Below are 18,143 nucleotides of genomic sequence, written 5' to 3'. Positions count from 1 at the left end.
GCATGGCTCAGTAGACATGTGCAACATACATAATAGCAACCAGGGAGTACTAAAAACCTTGCCAAGTACTCCCTGCAAGATGGCAACTAATGGTCTCTGCACCAGTGAGGGAATACGTGCTTCAACTACTTTCATGACATTGGAATTGGTGGACTCCATAATCATGATAGCCCCCCCCCCCCCCCCCCCCCCCCACACACACAGAGTCTGTCTTGCTGATTATTTCTACAAACGCGGAGGACTCAAGAGCAGATACCCCCCCCCCCCCTCCCTCAACTGTGCAAGATGTACTTTTTAAAATGAAATTAAAGATGGAATCATAAAGTAACTATTACATGACACTTACATGTAGTTCCCTTGTCAAGGTTACTTACATCAAGAGTACTAGTAGCACATAACCTGTGTTTATCTACTTTTCTTGATTACATGTACAGTCCATACTCGTACTCCACGGTACTCCAGCCTGGATGGATGGATCACGGTACTGCAGTACACGCATGACCAGCTCTACTGGGGAATCCCCCCTCAAGACACAGCTGTTTGCATACTAGTACTACAAGCACTGAGAAATCAGGGAAGGATATGGCTGTGTCCATTTCCAATGCGGGCTCCTAAACCAGCTGTGCCTTAGCGTGAGAATCTTTCCATTACCTGCAAGTGCAACTTGCGCCTCCAAGGCCTGGTGGTGAGTGCATTGTGTGAAAACCAAACCTCATGCCAGGACGAGATCATGAGCAACCATGGGGTTAACGAGATGGGGCAGTAAGCCTAAGTACTCCGGCCCGTGTAGCAACGATCTGAGAAGCAAGACTTCCAGAGGCTAGCTGATACCGGTGTGCGTAACGGAAACAGAATGGGAACGGTGAGAATGGATGGACAGGTGGAGACAGCTTTCACACCCTGCGTCCAGCAAGTGACGCCTGCCTATCTTTCCTCATTGCACCAGCACAAGGCAAACACTGAGTGTGTGCATTCACGCTGCAGCAGTAACTAGTGTGTTACTAAGACGGTGGAGGTCGGAGGGATAGCTGTACCCAGGGAATGCTGGCTGCTGCCCCGAGTCTGACTCTGAGTCACATACCACTGACACTGGCTGCATGTACATGTATAGCCTGCTGCTGCTGCACCAGCAGACATAGAACTCAGCACAGGACAGTGCCACTAGCAGTTTAGTCATTCATGTCCATATGCCAGTGTGCTGGTATGTACTGACCAACAGGTGGTACTAACAGTTAGGGACAATAGTACAGGAATGAGGATGAGGATGGTGTCGCCCACAGATTTCCTCATACCGGTACGCGGTAACCAGTGGTAGACATCTGACATTTGCCAATTTTTTTTATATACCATGATTTGCAATGGCAAAATATTCATAATAATTATTATTATCCCTTTCTCGGTGGCCAGGAGCTAGCAAGGTAACTTGAGTCAAATGTACTGTATATGTGGGACACATTGCAGCAATACAGGATAGGACTTTTCTTTTGTCCTATTATCAGATTATCGAGCAGTGGAACTTGGAGGCGTAGGCAGGTGGGCCAAACAGAGCAACAACTCCCCCGTTACTACGTTAGTACAGCTAGTCTGTATGCCACGAACTGTTTGCAACTGTACAGGAAAAGTGCAGGATTGAGGCACAGCAACTGTCCCAGGACATCCAGATGCAGATCCACACATTTGCATGCACACACGCACACATGCAAACACACACACACACACACACACACACACACACACACACACACACGTCTCCCCGGAGAGGGGAGAGAGACTCAAAAGGAATCTTGGAAAGATGACTCAATTGGCTATTGAACCGCCCAACAACGGCCGACACCCCCTGAAATCCCCAAAACTCTGGGTGGACTTGAAAATGATCCCACTCATGGGCTCACCACACCTCAGTAAGTGGGTGAGGACAAGGTGCAGAAAAAGGATTGACGGCATCAGGGTATCCGTCCAGGGATCCAACTGCAGTTACCCCTGCCCCCAGTGAAGGTAATACTTGCTACTACAGTCCATTTCAAAACTATAGACGCGTACCCAGGCAAAAACCGTTATGCCAGCATCTATACCACATCTGTGATCACTTTGTGCATAAATTTTTCCAAATTGGGCATCTGTTATCCAATCGTTTAGAAACTATAATATGAGAGTAATTGTGGAGCAGACCTGAGCAATATTCCGAAAACTATTCTCAAAAAGTTCCAGCCAAATTTGAAATATTTCAAAAACACTACGCGTCTATAGTTTTGAAATGGACCGCAGTGTGGGTGGCTGAACACACACACGCACGCACGCACACAAGCACGCACACACACACACATTATGCAATCACACAACTTTGCATGAACACGCACAGAAGAACAAAGCACCAACAGCAAAGGGCCACTCACCGGTTGGTGAAAAACTGAAACAAGATTGCCTTGCTATAACTTACAGCATGGTTATTACAGCTGCAGGGCGAGCTTTGCAAGAAAGAAGAGCAAGCATCTACATAGCAGGTACTAAACTCCGTGAAACTTTGGTCGGTCATGTAGGAATGGGCATGCAATCATACAGTGCAGTCATCATGCACAACATAGCATACAATGCGCTGGTGCATGCTTCTACTCGTCGTACTTGTCGAATCAGATGCATCGCTAGTAGGTGCAGAAACGGATAAGAAAATCACTAGAAACTAAAAGAAATTCCATGTGCACATGTTTCGTCTGTCTAGGGTGCAATAATGCAACGGCACTACAGGAAAAAAAAAGTCAGAAAAACTGGCGCGAAGTGCAACAACGCACATGATTGTCTTCGAAACTTTCAGCGTGATACACATGAAAAGGTTTCACGGGGAAGGTTAAAAATAAGTTGAAAATCAAAGTAGCATGTGATGACAATGGGAATTGGAGTATGTGAACACAATAACAACAATCAAATTGCACCTAGCAAGGCATGGACTAAATGCAATGCAAATAATAGTACTGGATACAAAGTCGCACAATACAACAACGTACAAAATACGCATGGAGTACAGGGAGTCACGAGAGCGTGGTGACGAAAAAAAGCAACAACACCAAGCGTGTATGCTGCATGGCAGTGTGAGGCACACTGGTTCGGGACAGCAGATCAAGGTTAACCCAGCAGCGAGCAGATCAACGCAACGCCGTGCTCGTAGAAGTCATGCTCCCTGCTAGTACCGCTGGCGGTGAACTGCAGCGTGAACAGTAGCTCAGAACGGGTCGAGTTCAGATAGACAGGCAGCGTGACCTGAAGCAACACACAAAGATGGGAAACACATGGACTCAGTGACTAGGCAATTTCAAATACAAAAAAAGGAACTTGAATTTGATAACTCCTGAGACTTACAACAGCCATTGCCATGAAGTTACCATTGCTCACATTGTGCATTCAAACGACAAACCTTTCTTGGAAAAAACAAACAGTGAGAATGGTGTAGTGTACAAAAGCAAGCCAGTAAAACTTACCAGTTTGCTGGTATCCTTGCTGCTCTTGTCAACAATCCTGTGTGCACAGACATGCAGCAATAGCAACATCAAGAGAGATAAACTCACTCTGCACCGGTAACAGCTTTCAAAATGTGTCCACAACACCAATGCACCAATGTTGATACCAGTGAGTGCGACAACGGGAGCCCGCATGCTCAAACAATATACAATGTATACCAGACAAAGCAGTGTGCCCAACACAAGCAGGACCTTATTGTATAGATAGACAGGTACAGTAGCAGAAGATCAAGCGATGCACACAAGCTAAACTTGAAAGCTGGTCAGGATGGCAGCACTCACCTGTCCCATCTCAGATTGGTCAATGGAAGCGAGGACCTGATGCTGCTTGTCAAAGCCAAGTGGTTGCGCTGTTGACAGGCTGCTCCGAGCAGTTGCATACCTGCCATACATCATCACAAGCACGCATGCCAACAAGCACATAGTAGACAGTAAGCAGAGTGAACGGAGTGCTCATCACATTCAGCACGAAATGTGAAACCCAGTACAGTAGCATTGGCCCAAATACAAGGCCAATAGATACGACCAAACTGTGCCCGATTGACCTGGTAGTTCAATTTCAAGAAAATTACAGGAGCCCTAAAATAGGAAAATAAACCGATAGGACACACACGCACTCACGGATCCATGAATGCATGCACACGCACACACTCACACACGCACACACGCACACGCACGAACACACACACACACATACACATATACACACACACAAACACACACACACACACACACACACACACACATACATACACACACAAACACACACACACAAACACACACACACAAACACACACACACACACACACAATATGAAACAACACGAACGTAGCATGACTGGGCTTACCTGACACGCCAAAGCTGTTTTGGTCCAGCTCAAGGCCAGAGCCATCCTCGTTAGATACAAACACCTATTATGTCAAACAAACAAACGGAAGCACCAATATACACGCATGCATGCACACGCGCGCACACACATACACACACACACACACACACACACACACACACACACACACACACGCACGCACGCACGCACCCACACAAGCACGGTTAGCTAGTGTCCACTGGACAAAAAAAAGTAAAGAATAGTTCTTCCACAGATAAAACAAATCAGGGGAAGAGAGGTCTACAGAGGCAATGTACATGTAGACCGCCCAGAGGGGTCTTCTACAACACTGCGCCGCTACTCACCTGCAGTTCAAGCTCTTCCAGGGGCCAGCTGTTGGCTTGAGCGACATGTTGGCGAGAGGCCGTGATGAAAGCCTCGGGAATAAACAGACCGCCCAGCCAGATATGCAGAGCCTAGGTGGACACACCACATGGAGAACAGGCACAGCATTGAAGATGGGCAAATAAACAAGGAAATACTGCTGGTTTATCGAGTGTGAGCTTATTTATGATGGCACCTTAATTCTGCAAGCTCGCAGCAACACAATTCCCATACAGAGCAGCAATAGCATCGGACGTTAGTGCCACAGTGCACACTGCACCCTACCTTCAATCCATGAGGGCCGCCGGCATTTCCGGCCTGGGCCGTACGCTCCAGCTGCTGAATTCTCTGCGAGAAGTCGACCATCCACTGCATGACGGTGAGCTCACGGGGTACAGTGTAGCGGCGCCAGCTGTTGGGAATCAGACCTGAGAACACACACACACACACACACACACACACACACACACACACACACACACACACACACACACACACACACACACACACACACACACACACACACACACACACACACACACACACACACACACACACACACACACACACACACACACACACACACACACACACACACACACACACACACACACACACACACACACACACACACACACACACACACACACACACACACACACACACACAAGCAGAAGCGCAACGGACTTAGTCATGTTATGGTCTTTCTCGAGTATTTAGAACAAATGTAAGGCCACAATTAAAACAAGATGCACACGAATAAGAAGGGAAATGCTTCAAAGGAATTCCTAAGAAAAGCAGAGTAGAGCCCAGGGCAATGGGGAACATCCCATTACAGATATTACGGAGTGGGTATCACGGGGAGGAGAGCATAGCACCAATATCTAAGGACCAACACATCCAAAGTCTCAAAGATTCACACTTCAAAGTACATGACTGTGCACCGTACTTGGAAGTAGCATACAGCATGCTGACATGTAAGGAGAGAGAGAGAGAGAGAGAGAGAGAGAGAGAGAGAGAGAGAGAGAGTGAGAGAGAGAGAGAGAGAGTGCATGATCTGATGCCGCTGAGCTTACCCTTGGTCAGATCACTAATCAGTGTTCGCATGTAGTTGGTCTGCTTCTTCTTGTTCTCACAAACCTGAACCAGGTCGGTCAGGTCCCGGCGCACCACGCTAAGGAACTTGATACCCATATTCACCTGAGGAAAAAGAGGAACACACACGTTGGAGTTGGCAGTGTCGGGCAAACAGAAAGAAGACGGGTACAAGAATCCACCAGTTCTGACTGTTGGCGATGCACATGTTCTTGTTCGCAAACAAAACAGGACATTCGTTGAAGAGGTAATGTTTAGTTGTATTGCACACAGGTTTTACATTCGACATCAGGTAATTTTGATAGTAAACCGTAATCCAGAATGCACACATACAAGACTTAACAACGTATGCCACACCAGCAAATAGCTAAAACAATACAGAGCTACTCTAAAATTCCCCAGACGATACATTGACTTCCACTGACCTCGCGCTCGAAGAAGCGGAACAGCGGGTTCTTGATGTGCTCAGCTGTACGCTTCATAGCGGTCAGTTTCTGCAGGGTACAAACAACAAAGAAAGCCACTAAACAACAAATAGGCACGAATCGTGCCATAAGCATTACTCATCAGTTGGGTCTCTGGTTCGAGTCCTGGTGGTGACAGTCAATTTGTTATTCAGACTTTTCCCGTTTACAACTTTCCCTCAAATCTTATGAATATTTGTCTACATGCATGACTCGGCTCGAGAAATTGTGTGCCACACAAACCCGTCTGTTAGAAACATTGGATGAAAACAGGGGGTGATCCGGGTGCGGACCAGTGTGCTCCGGGCCTTCGTTGTTTTAACTGCGGAAAGTTGGGCCATTTTAGGGCCAAAATTAGTTGATTTACAGTATAACAACTTTTCCTTCATTTACTGCGCGTGTTCATAAGATAACTCCTACTGTTTTGCTGGAACGCTGCATTCACAAATGAATGGAGCACTTCAGGCCTCCCAGAATGAACAAAACACAGGGAATTCTTACCTCTGGCACCATGGCAAGCCATTCAGCACTTGTCTGTCTCAGGGTCTTCATCCAAGCTGGCTGCCAGTCGGCACCGCCAGAGCCAGCCTTCTCTTCCGATACACTACACGTAGAACACCGCAAGGAGCGAACGTACACACACGCGCACACGCACACACGCCAAGCACACAGAGCAGGAATGCAGTGCTACGGTTAGCCCACAGAAGCACAGCACTTGCACTAAATGGTACAGCATGCAAATCGTACTCTTCACAGTGACATAAAGAACAAACATCTCGCCAGCCCAACTACAGCAGGATGGAAAGTGGCAGCGAAGACCTAACAACCCGTCCCTACTCCACTCGCCATGCAAGACTTCAGAATGGAGGGACACATCAGCGCAGGTCAACAAAGTTACTTCATAGACACTCCCAGCAGCTACATTATGGTTACCTTGGACTGACAGAGTAGGCCAGATCGTCACCATCATCAATACCCTGCATCTTCAGTAGATTGCCAAGCATCTGACCACCTGAACAATAAACACATAAAGAAAAACACAGAAGACAAACATGATTAACCCAATTTACAAATTTATAAGCACAGGATAACATGCCAAGCTTCTTCGGTGAGAAATACTTGTGATGGCCCCATTGCCCAACAAAAACAAATCACCTACTCTCTGGCGAATATCATGAGTCATACTGTATGAGGTATGTGAGCGTCTGTGGCTGTGTGAAATCGGTAGGGTTTCACTGGACCTGCACTACAAGTACGGTAAAAAGCTACAGCACTGGGAGAAAAACATATTTTGGTTTTGAAAACGCTACGTACACAAACTCGCGATGAATGTCGGTGCCAAGTGCATGTTTTGTGCGTACTTTGTACGACGCTGCGTCATTGGTTCTGAAAAAAAGGTGACGTCAACAAAAAATCTGCCGTGGACCAGACCAGCTGTGGAGATGGACGCTCTTGTTCATGTACTTTTCCTGCCACGCATCCAACCGCACACGCAGCGTTATTGCATTTACATGTACTGTATACATGCCAGTGACTAGTGGTATACAACCTGATTGTACACTAGTAGGGCCAGAACCAGCAACAATTTGCCTCGAAGGTACTGGATAAACCACTCCGCTAAAAGACTATGAAAGCCTGTTCATGAACAGCAGAGAGCTCACAAAAGCATATGCGAACAAGAACAGCTGTTGCAGTAGACAACCAGTACTTCTTTTGAAGTTCGTGTACCGTAAAGTCGCGGATAAAAGCCGGGTTTGCATACAAGCACATCGCGGATAGAAGCCTGAAAATCAAACGGGTCAAATGCATATAAGCCTGTCGCGCGTAGAAGCCTGGCTTCTATGCAAGTGCAGATCGGGTAGGTCAAGAGTGCATGCGCTAATGTACGGTGCATAGTAAAACTGTCGCCGGTAGTCAGTGGTAGATGTACGCGTGTCGCGCATATCAGTGATGCATATAAGCATGGTTTGCATACAAGTCTGGTTTGCATTAAAGCCTGATGCAGAAAGCGGCTTATAATGCTTATAAGCCCGGCTTTTATCCGCGACTTTACGGTATGTGCGATCAGTGGAGCAGACACTTTGGACATACCTAGTGTGTTGAGCAGGACCTTCTCAGCATTGTTGGGAAGACCAAGCCAGGCTGGCACTTGGTTGGGCGGTAGCTCCTCGACCCAGTGCAAGAACTGCTCGCGCCTACAAGGACATGCACACAAGAAAAACAGGAACACACAGACAATGTGTTAGTGACGACCACCACATGGGGAGCTACATACACGTTGAAAAGCAACACATCAACAGCCATTCGTTCTCAAGTCTCAGAATTCTGAATAACACAAAGAGTATCAGGTACGCACTGGCGCAGTACAAACAGCACAGTAACCGTCAGAAGCAAGTATGACAGTTTGCTGCCACTGCACATCTACCATTGGGTCAGCTCATGCATCCTAAGGAGAAGATAACATAATACGAAGAGACAGAATGGGGAAAGAATCACGTATAACCCCCATTCTTTCAGTCTAGTCGAAATCAGGGCTTAATGATTTCACTGAATAATCAAGGCCAGGCTGATTACACCCTTCCGGCTAGTGCAAAGGTAGGAAAGTCACTGCAAACAAGCAGGTTCGCAATGCATGATGCTGAACACACGTACCGAATACAATCTGGCATGGCAATACCAGAACCGCTGACACCATCGGTAGCGGCAACAAGGGCAAACTCCGATTCAAAGCTCGCAACGTTGAAGATGCGGTTGACAAACGCATTCATCAGGCGCTGTACGACGGCAATAGGACGAAAGTACACCATGACATAATATGTAGGTCAGTCAGATGATGCAAACATCAGCAGTGGGTCTACATCACAGTACTACAGTAAAACCTGTCAAGGTGACCGGACCACCTGTCCCAGAAGACCTATACAACAAAGACCATGGGGTGAAATTTCCGCTCAAATGACCTTGGATAAGGCGACCACTTGTACATAGGGACCACATTTCGAAGGCCCTTTGAGCGGTCGGCTAAAGCAGGTGTCACTTTACTTCAAGACGTATATACGGATACAGGAGATGCATACAAAACAAACGAATATTCTAAAGGGGAAAATATTCCTTCCATCGGGTTCCAAACGAATATCAATCGAATATTCCTTGCAACCCTACTTGTTATCATATTCAAGATCCGCGTGCTTTACTTGAGAGCCGCACAGCATAAAAGCCTACTGCTTGAAGATTCATGCCTCAGGAAAGGCGCGAAAATATTCAAATGCTTTATTTACAAACAATAAGTCATATCGGTAGAAACTAGAAAGTGGTCGGTAGCTGGAGTAGACAAATACGAATACACAGCATACTGGCAGAATTGAGAACTATGGGCCACTTTCCTAATAACACTCTGGTGGTGATACGCGTGGCCCAAGCCCAGAGCCAAATGTAGTCACTACATGCAGTGGTTCCAAGTAGCCACTGTATGTAGCCACTGCATGAGGCCAAGTCAAGTCCACATACACAAGCAGACAGTCATGTCAACATTACACAGAGAGGACAGTTACCCCCGTACCGGTATGCCCAGTAGACCTACCTGATCAAATTCGTTGTCAATGCGACCACCATAGATACACTGGGACACCAGAGTACGCAGGGCAGACCATGGGATCTTGTCCGGTGGCAAGTTAGAACGACCCTATAGAACGACAACAAAACAACAACATGACAAACTTCAACAAAACAAGAAGCCCTTTGCAAAAAAACTTCAATTCGACCCCCTCCCCCCCCACACACAGAGATGATACTTCGAAGTACAAGTAGAATAGAAACAAGTATGCATACACAGTGACAATTCTCCGCTAATTCAGCACATGCAGCGTAGCAGTGTATCCACTAAGTACCTGAGCAACATTGTCCAGCCACGTGTCCAGAGTGTCACACGCCATGCGCAGATCACTCTCGTTGAACTCGTACACCTTGGACCAGCCAAGTGGTGCATAGCGCAGACGCTCCTGAATGATGGCATGGAACCAGGCAATGAGGAAGTATAGGCGAGCGCGCTCGTTGGGGGCCTGTAGGCATCAGGGAAGGAAACAGAATGAAACAGACAGCATCAGCAGCGTGCCTTGCAAACAAAACAGCTCCTAGAAGACCAAGACCACACTTTGTGCACACACAGATACGGATCATCAACCATGCCCCACTCGTCAAGGAACACACACTGCACTTGTAGGAGAAATGGCTGTGTGGAGGTGAAACTGATCGTGCCACAAAATACTTCAGATTCAGAGTACGTACCTTTGCCATGCGAGTGGCTGGGAAGGATGAGAATGTACGCAGCAGGTTGGAGCGCACACCTGGAGGCGGCTCAAACGTGAACATGCGCGATGCACGCAGCAAGTTGTATGGCACCTGGAGAGAATATCAAAATGACGAAAGACAAACACACGTCAGTCTTCCCCAATAAACACCCGGAAATTAGACACAAGACCCGGCAGGTTGAAAGTAAATTCCGATCTCTTGTCACAATTAGGAGTAGTCACAACACATAAACCAAAAACAAGATGGTGGTCCACAACAACTATATATCCAGTTGGGATGAAAGATACAGGCTATCGAGTGAGTAAAAGCAGGAGTCGGGATGCATGGGTCGGACTCAATATAACAAGGCCGCCATGTGCGTGGAGGTTTTCCTTACCTTGGGGTTGATTTCCATGGTCATGAACAGCCTGAAGTCAGGGTGAGGTGTCAGTGCATGCAGCTTCTTCTCAAGCTGTACCAGCCACTGAGGCGCAAGATGAACGTTCTTCAACAGCACCCACCTTGGACAAACAACAGTAAGCCACGCACCGACACATCAAAGTTGTGATGAGCGAACGTCAAAAGAAGAACAAACGCATGCACGGATACTACTGCCCCCATACAGAATTCTGACAAGGAGCGGTTAGCTGAACTCACCGGCCAGCCTTTGATGCAGACAGGATTGCCTTATCAGCCAAACTGAAGCCTTCAGCAGAACCTGCAAAAGGACACGACAAGCAGCAACACACCAAGAGATGCATAGGAGTTACCCAGTGACAGTACTGATGTCACACACAATGTGTAGGAAATGAACTGCAGTGGTGCTCATGTTACTGGTACTCTGTACGGTGACAACCTGGCATATTCAGAGGTCTGCTCACCGGTATGCTGTACATGTACAAGATGTGCTACAGTGGTGAGGCTCTTCACTTACCAATAGCAATAGACGTGCATTGCTTGGTCTGCTGCGTGGCCAGGTCATCCACACGTCCACTAGCATCGTAACCCGTCACGCAGCACAGCAGCACGGGTGTGCTGGCCTTCACCTGCACGCAGCACACAGAAGATAAGTACACGGCGTGAGGAAATAGCATAAACACAGTTTGCACAAACCCGAGACACACACAACAAAATATTCTAATATGTTTTCTGCACACACAAGCACAAGTAGGAGGATGCAACAAAGATAACTGCATAACACACGTGACTACTACTAGCTTTCATAGTCACCAGACAAGAGCAGTAACAACACAACATACCTCGTTGGTCACAACTGCGCCCAAGTCGACATCTTGATCTAGAGAGCGCATGAACGACGCACCCAGTGCAGACTCCACCAGGCACACGGACGATGCCACCAAGCGATCGGGGCGGAATGCCTGGACCACCATCACGCGGTGCAGGGCTGTGGCAACATCACCTGCACATTACCCACAACACACAGGAACAACAAACACCTGTTAGTTGGTCCGGGGACATTGACATGTGAAAACCTTGCTTTACACTGCTCACCAGAAGCTGAACACAAACCAAATGCACTTTTTTGGAATAATACTGTAAATCAAGAATGTTTTGGATGCGAAAAGTTTCGTACGTTTTCATCTAAAAGTAAAACCTGTTCTGCCTATGCATACTACAGTTCTGCACAATGATATCCAATCAAGCAGAAGAATACCAGGCCTGGCGCTGTGCAGCCCTAGAAATGCGACCGCTGGAGAATGAAGAACTGGGGCAGATTGAGCGATTGCACACGTGTTGTCAAACCTACCCTTGACCAGGTTCTCCTCCCAGCAGTCGGGTACATTCCTTTCTGGTTGGACGGTCTCCAGCCATGCAGTGAACTCCTGTTCGCAACAAGGTGAGTAAACGAAAGCAGCCACAATGGTCAGGAAATCTCTACAACATCATGCAGCTTGGTACATAAAGCACACAAAGTCTACCCGTGCTAGATTGCAATAGTAATCGCTGTGAAAGTACAAGTGCAAGTAATGAGTACATCGGCACGCATCCATTCTCAGAGGGTATAGTGTCGCCAACACAAACAGATCCGTACCTCGTTGCCATCAATGTACTGTAGCAGCTTGATGAATGGCTGCAGCTTGGATAGTCTCTCAGCACGCAGCGTCTGCAAGATACACATGCACACACCGAGATTGGTCAAAGCGTGTAATGACACAGCGAGGATCAATACTGGGATACTGAAGGAAAGGTGAGATAGACAAGAAGTAAAAGTCAGAGTGGACAACAGAAAAGAAGCAGGGATGAATTCGCACTACAGGCTAAGTGGTATTGTACATGTACCTGTTAGATAGCATGCAATACACAAGACAAGGACAGAAGGGCAGCAGGTTGGTACCCACATTAGCAAAGCTACTACAGCGTCCAGCAGTAAATGCTCTAAAACATGTCGCCCTATACCTGTTCCACAGTGAGACCGGGTAGAGCTGTGTGCGTGCCGGCAGCAACAGCAGCCAAGACTGCCTCGCCGCCACGCAGGAGGTAGTCGAACTCTTCGCTGTGGTCTGATTGCCTGCAAGGAAAAGGACAATACACAGTGATACATATAGTAGAAACAAGCACATAGAAAGGAGCACTGTTAATCTATCCAGGCACACTAACTTTATTTGTATTGCCAACTGCTGATGACAGTATACAATACAGGTATATGTGTTACATCAAGAATCACAGTGCAAATATACACACACTCGCGCGCGCGCGCACATGCACACACACGCACACACAGGATGCACATACCCGATACAGCCCTTGAGGAAGATGCGGACAAGCAACAGGGCGAGGGTGACACGGTCAGACTGCAGCAAACTGCGAGCAACACGGTCAAATACAACCTAGCAGAACATAAAGAGACAACAACAGGATCATAACCATGCTCACATTGAAGTCAGATTATATCAGACATGTTGTTGACTGAGTAAGAACAAAATTGGCCATACTGCCCGCCAACACCGGCACCCAAACCATGCAAGTACTATTGGGACGACGACGAGCAGGGCCCTGGGGGATTCTCAACTTGCAGTTGATACAGGCACATGCAGCTGGTTGCTCTGCCCCCGTCCACTGCCACTAATGGGTTTCTCACTCGACAAAGAAGCTAGTCGAGATGCTTTGGCACTGCTCTACGGCTGGTTCCTGACTTGGCCCTCCTCCATATGCATCCGTGGCCAGCAGCCTTGTCATGCCCAAAACGGTGGTTACCCAGCCCTGCGACATAAATGAACTACAGAACACAGCAACTGTGCTGCTGTGAGATGATAAAGGGTACGGGCCAAAGGTTTTGCCTCTGACATGCGAAGAACCACGTCTCCATCCTGCGATCCGAGACGATCATGTCCACCATGACATTGCAGCTAGCGGGATGCGTTACTCAGCCATCGAGGGTGTGTAAACAGCCTGTAAGCCTGTCCAGCATTGTTGTGTGTGTGTCCTGATGTTGTTGCTCAAGTACACGTCTACTGAATAGTGACTCACTGGATGTGCTGATTACTTCCTATGTAAGTTACTCATACTCCCCAAGCTCGGTATAGAATGGCGGTCAGTGCACCCCAAACATCACATGCTCTATCCAGCTGCAAACCATGTTCTGTCACATCGGGCAAGCCCATACTGTCTCCGGGCTACAAAGAGAGCTGTGTGTGGAGTCTTCAAGGACTTCTTCTTCTTCTTATCTTGTAAAAAATGTCATGGCCGACAGTATAACCAACTTACCTGGAAAAGGTCCTTGATGATGATGTCCAGACGAGCAAGCGGGTCAGTCTTGCCCTTCAGGTTGGGGTTGTTGGACAAGACGACGTGGAAAATGTCCAGGAAGAACGCCAGAGAGAACTGATACAGGAAGTGAATCTGTGAAGACGACACACGCAGTAAGTGAGAAAAAGAAAGATCGAAGTCAACACACAGAATGCTATGAGAACACAACAGAAAACAATGTCATGTGGGTGGTACATCATCAGTCCGCAACCCGCTTCCAAACAGAAAAAAAACCTGGAAATTAGACTGACCTGTTGCAGAGAGTCGATCATGAAGAAGATGGAGCTGCACGATGTGGCTAGTGGCAAGTACTGGTGTGACACGGCCTCAATCTCAGCCATGACAATGTCAGTCTCGTCCACCTTCTTCTGCACCTCGGCTGCCTCCTTCTTCAAACGTTCCAGTTGAGACAAGATGCTGTGCACAGGTATAGGACGGGTACAATGGTAAGATTACTAAGATAAGTGTAAAGTTTAGTAGAGACAAATTGCTCATCCAAAACTGAACACATGGAACAAGCCTAAAAACAGCCATTTCAATTAGATGATTCTCCGGTGGTCAGTGTCGGGGCAGATATGTCAAATTTGATCGTCTTCCGGGAACGTCGGTATACACGTGTATGCATGCACGCTTGCAAGTCATTAGAAACAACAGGAGCGCCCGGCCTACACAGCATCACTGCTATGTTTCACTGGAGTGGCCCGTAACACAGATCTGCCATGCTCGCGCTGCTTCCCACCCTAGGCTGAGGCTGATAGAGTAGGTAGTGACATCTTGTCTTACTTGTCATTGTCAAGAATCTTTCCTTCAACCTCATTCAGAGCCTGAAGCAAGCTCTTCTCCAGCTGACGGAGACGCAGGCGGAATTCACCTGAACAACAGAAACGTGGCATACGTATCAAGATGAGGCAGCTGGCACTGACAAACGAATACTAAGGCCAGACTCATTGTCTTCACCAAGAGCCAGCACACATGCAGTAGTGTTAGTAGTGCAGGGGTCACTACAGAAAATATAAAATACTAGTCCGACACACACACACACGCGCATGCACGTACGCACGCACGCACGCACACGCACACACACAGTGACAGGAACACTCAGCGTACCTTGCAACTTCAGCAGGTCAGAGCGCTTCTGATCAACATCGGGACGTTCGGACTTCAGCACCTGTTGGTATAAAACAGAGTAACATGAAAGATCAAAATTACATTCTGTGAGGCTAAGGCCCTCATTTCATGATACTACTGAAGAGCAAAAATGATCCCATGCTCTACTGGACAAAGATATTACAAAATGAAGGAAAGAAAGAAAGAAAGAGAGAGAGAGAGATAGAGAGAGAGAGAGAGAGAGAGAGAGAGAGAGAGAGAGAGAGAGCGAGAGAGAGAGAGAGAGAGCGAGAGAGAGAGAGAGAGATAGAGATAGATAGATAGATCTATAGAGAGAGAGTGAGAGAGAGAGAGAGAGAGAGAGAGAGAGAGAGAGAGAGAGTGAGAGAGAGATGTACCTTTAGTCCGAGAAAGACCTAGAATAGTACACCGAGAGAGAACAAAGCAACTGCCGGATTACCTGGTTGAGGCACTGGGTCTGCAAGCTGGCCGGTGTAACAGTGAAGTTGACAAATGTTACACGAGAGCACAGGTCTGGCGGGAATTCAACCTAACCAGAACACCACCAAGAGAAGAAAAAAACACAGGTTATTTAAATATGTTCTAAATTGAGCAGATGCATGTTAACAAAGGTTAGGTGACGAGGCCAAAAACAGGCAATCAACATGATGTGAAAATCACAATTCGTTTACATTGTGCTTTCTAGTAGCACACATCAGCAATACATACCGACGGGTCACGTGTGGAGAGGATGATGGTGAACGATGGTGACAAGTCAATGTCCTGGTCACCCAGCGTGATCAGCACACGACCACCGGTGCGGCGCACTTCCCGGTTGAGTACTGGATTCAAGATGGGATCGTAGTTCTCAACATCCTATACACACACACCAGGGGACAATCAAAAGGTACGCACAGCAGCAGAGCACTCTACTCAGAAAATATTAACAGACAACATTGATGTTGAGAGAACAGCCACTGCCGACAATGGCAGCGGCTACGACACTAACAGCAGCAGCAGCAGCAACACCCATAACATCATCAACAGGAGCAGCAGCAGCAGAAGCAATACACAAGTCAACATACCATATTTCCTCAATTATAAGTCGTTCTTGATTATAAGTCGCACCCCCACTTTCAGGTTTGAGCCATATTGTTTCAATATATCCATATGAGTAGGGTGTCACACTCCATTGTAAGTCGCATCCCTTCCTTTGCCGGAGAAGTTTAAAAGTATGAAAAGGTGTGACTTATATTCGGGGACATACCGTACATGCCTGTGTTGCAGAAAGTACACAAAGGCGCAATGCCAACTACGTGCCAACTATGACCTGCCTTGTAACAGCCTATATCTTCACCATTTCTCTCGGAAACCAAGCAAACGTCCACTCGTAGATGGACAGAACATGCCTCAACCCTTCACCCCAGCCAATGCCACTACTGCACATACATACCTGGACAAGCAATGGGTTGCCAAATCGCAGAGCACTCTCCAAGTTCTTGCGGAAAGAGTCGTCCAAGAAGCTGCATTGGTAGGTCACCAGAAAGAAGAAACAAGCATTAGGGATAGAACGCCATGCTTGGAGAGTAGTAGGATGAGCACCGCATACAGCATACTACATGCTAACAGAAACAACATGTGAAGTCATGTACATGTGCGCAGACACAACCCTGAACAAGCTCATGTACAAATAGACACATACACGCCACTGACCAAATGACAATTGGTCGGTAACGATTACGAAGGACATCGAGGCTCACAGAACGAAACGAGTACTGACCTGGTGCGGGTAATCTTGCGGTCCTTGTACTGGTTGAGAACAAACTCGGTGGCCTGGCCGCTGGGGTCGATGATGAGCGGGTAGCGGTTAAACCGTTGCAGGATGATGGCATTCTCCACACTCAAGTCATCAGTGGGCAGTGCATTCTCTTGCCATGCCATGCGGTCATCTGGTGACGATAGATACTGTACGACGCAAACAACATTTTCCACCGGTTTAGTCTCATTAACTTTTGATTGTTGTAAACGTTTACTCTACTAATTGAACAGGCATAGTTGCCTTCTTACCAACGTAAGGGCCGGTAAGAGCCGCTTCTCACAGATAGATGAAGAGGTACTGTAATGGGCTGAATTCAATTGACATATGGTTGCATAAACTGACATGCCTACCCTCCAAAGGTACAGATATGTATATGTGTACAATTGTGTCTGAGTTTGAATGTGGCCTGCCCAGTGGGTGTAAATCTCCGCACATGCCCCTAACGTAGAGGAACGTGTACGTCCGTGCGCGTAAGCCATGTGTGACTGAAGAGAGCAGGGAAATGGTGGACACAAGACACCAGCAAACAACAAGCAAGCTTTCAATTCTGCACAGCTGAAAGGGTGATGCAGGATTTCTCACCTCTGTGCGAGCAATATCTAAGCGGAATTGAACGCCGGCAGATTGCAAGTGAGACACCCAGGATGAGAACAAGTTGCCACGCAGAGACTGGTCAAAGTATCCTGATGCATGAGGCAAACAAACAGTATAACTATTACTTGTTCAGTGCATAAAACATCATGATAATAAAAAGAGGGAGAAAAAAAAGAAGAAAAAAGGCAGCCTCATTATTGCAGAATTTTGTCATCACACAACAATCAGAAATCGTAGTGATTGATATCGAATCATCAGCTGCCTTGAGAAATAAACAAAACGGCACCCAA

At 47.2% G+C, this 18,143-nt stretch overlaps 1 protein-coding gene across 1 annotated transcript in view; it reads right to left on the bottom strand.

Moving 5' to 3' along the window:
- Nucleotides 1-2,396: 2,396 nt before the first annotated feature.
- The window catches only part of LOC135805186 (cytoplasmic dynein 1 heavy chain 1-like), a 54,226-nt gene continuing 38,479 nt past the window's right edge, over nucleotides 2,397-18,143 (bottom strand). Inside the window, exons 63-94 of the mRNA XM_065319191.1 lie at nucleotides 17,842-17,942; nucleotides 17,221-17,405; nucleotides 16,894-16,963; nucleotides 16,170-16,316; nucleotides 15,901-15,990; nucleotides 15,441-15,501; nucleotides 15,117-15,204; nucleotides 14,585-14,750; nucleotides 14,292-14,426; nucleotides 13,320-13,414; nucleotides 12,984-13,095; nucleotides 12,619-12,690; nucleotides 12,334-12,409; nucleotides 11,825-11,985; nucleotides 11,500-11,611; nucleotides 11,223-11,283; nucleotides 10,963-11,086; nucleotides 10,563-10,676; nucleotides 10,166-10,336; nucleotides 9,859-9,960; nucleotides 8,934-9,055; nucleotides 8,373-8,476; nucleotides 7,215-7,293; nucleotides 6,783-6,885; nucleotides 6,243-6,311; nucleotides 5,799-5,922; nucleotides 5,008-5,150; nucleotides 4,704-4,814; nucleotides 4,357-4,420; nucleotides 3,792-3,891; nucleotides 3,471-3,507; nucleotides 2,397-3,252 (exon numbers count right to left, since the gene is read on the bottom strand). Of these exons, the coding sequence (XP_065175263.1) occupies nucleotides 3,118-3,252; nucleotides 3,471-3,507; nucleotides 3,792-3,891; nucleotides 4,357-4,420; nucleotides 4,704-4,814; nucleotides 5,008-5,150; nucleotides 5,799-5,922; nucleotides 6,243-6,311; nucleotides 6,783-6,885; nucleotides 7,215-7,293; nucleotides 8,373-8,476; nucleotides 8,934-9,055; nucleotides 9,859-9,960; nucleotides 10,166-10,336; nucleotides 10,563-10,676; nucleotides 10,963-11,086; nucleotides 11,223-11,283; nucleotides 11,500-11,611; nucleotides 11,825-11,985; nucleotides 12,334-12,409; nucleotides 12,619-12,690; nucleotides 12,984-13,095; nucleotides 13,320-13,414; nucleotides 14,292-14,426; nucleotides 14,585-14,750; nucleotides 15,117-15,204; nucleotides 15,441-15,501; nucleotides 15,901-15,990; nucleotides 16,170-16,316; nucleotides 16,894-16,963; nucleotides 17,221-17,405; nucleotides 17,842-17,942 (3,434 nt within the window). The 3' untranslated portion in view covers nucleotides 2,397-3,117. The remainder of the gene's footprint in view (nucleotides 3,253-3,470; nucleotides 3,508-3,791; nucleotides 3,892-4,356; nucleotides 4,421-4,703; nucleotides 4,815-5,007; nucleotides 5,151-5,798; nucleotides 5,923-6,242; nucleotides 6,312-6,782; nucleotides 6,886-7,214; nucleotides 7,294-8,372; nucleotides 8,477-8,933; nucleotides 9,056-9,858; nucleotides 9,961-10,165; nucleotides 10,337-10,562; nucleotides 10,677-10,962; nucleotides 11,087-11,222; nucleotides 11,284-11,499; nucleotides 11,612-11,824; nucleotides 11,986-12,333; nucleotides 12,410-12,618; nucleotides 12,691-12,983; nucleotides 13,096-13,319; nucleotides 13,415-14,291; nucleotides 14,427-14,584; nucleotides 14,751-15,116; nucleotides 15,205-15,440; nucleotides 15,502-15,900; nucleotides 15,991-16,169; nucleotides 16,317-16,893; nucleotides 16,964-17,220; nucleotides 17,406-17,841; nucleotides 17,943-18,143) is intronic.

This window comes from Sycon ciliatum, chromosome 1 (genome assembly GCF_964019385.1).
Source record: "Sycon ciliatum chromosome 1, ocSycCili1.1, whole genome shotgun sequence".
NCBI lineage: Eukaryota > Metazoa > Porifera > Calcarea > Leucosolenida > Sycettidae > Sycon > Sycon ciliatum.
Note: the sequence above shows the minus strand (reverse complement) of the source record. Positions and strands in the feature narration are given on the sequence as shown.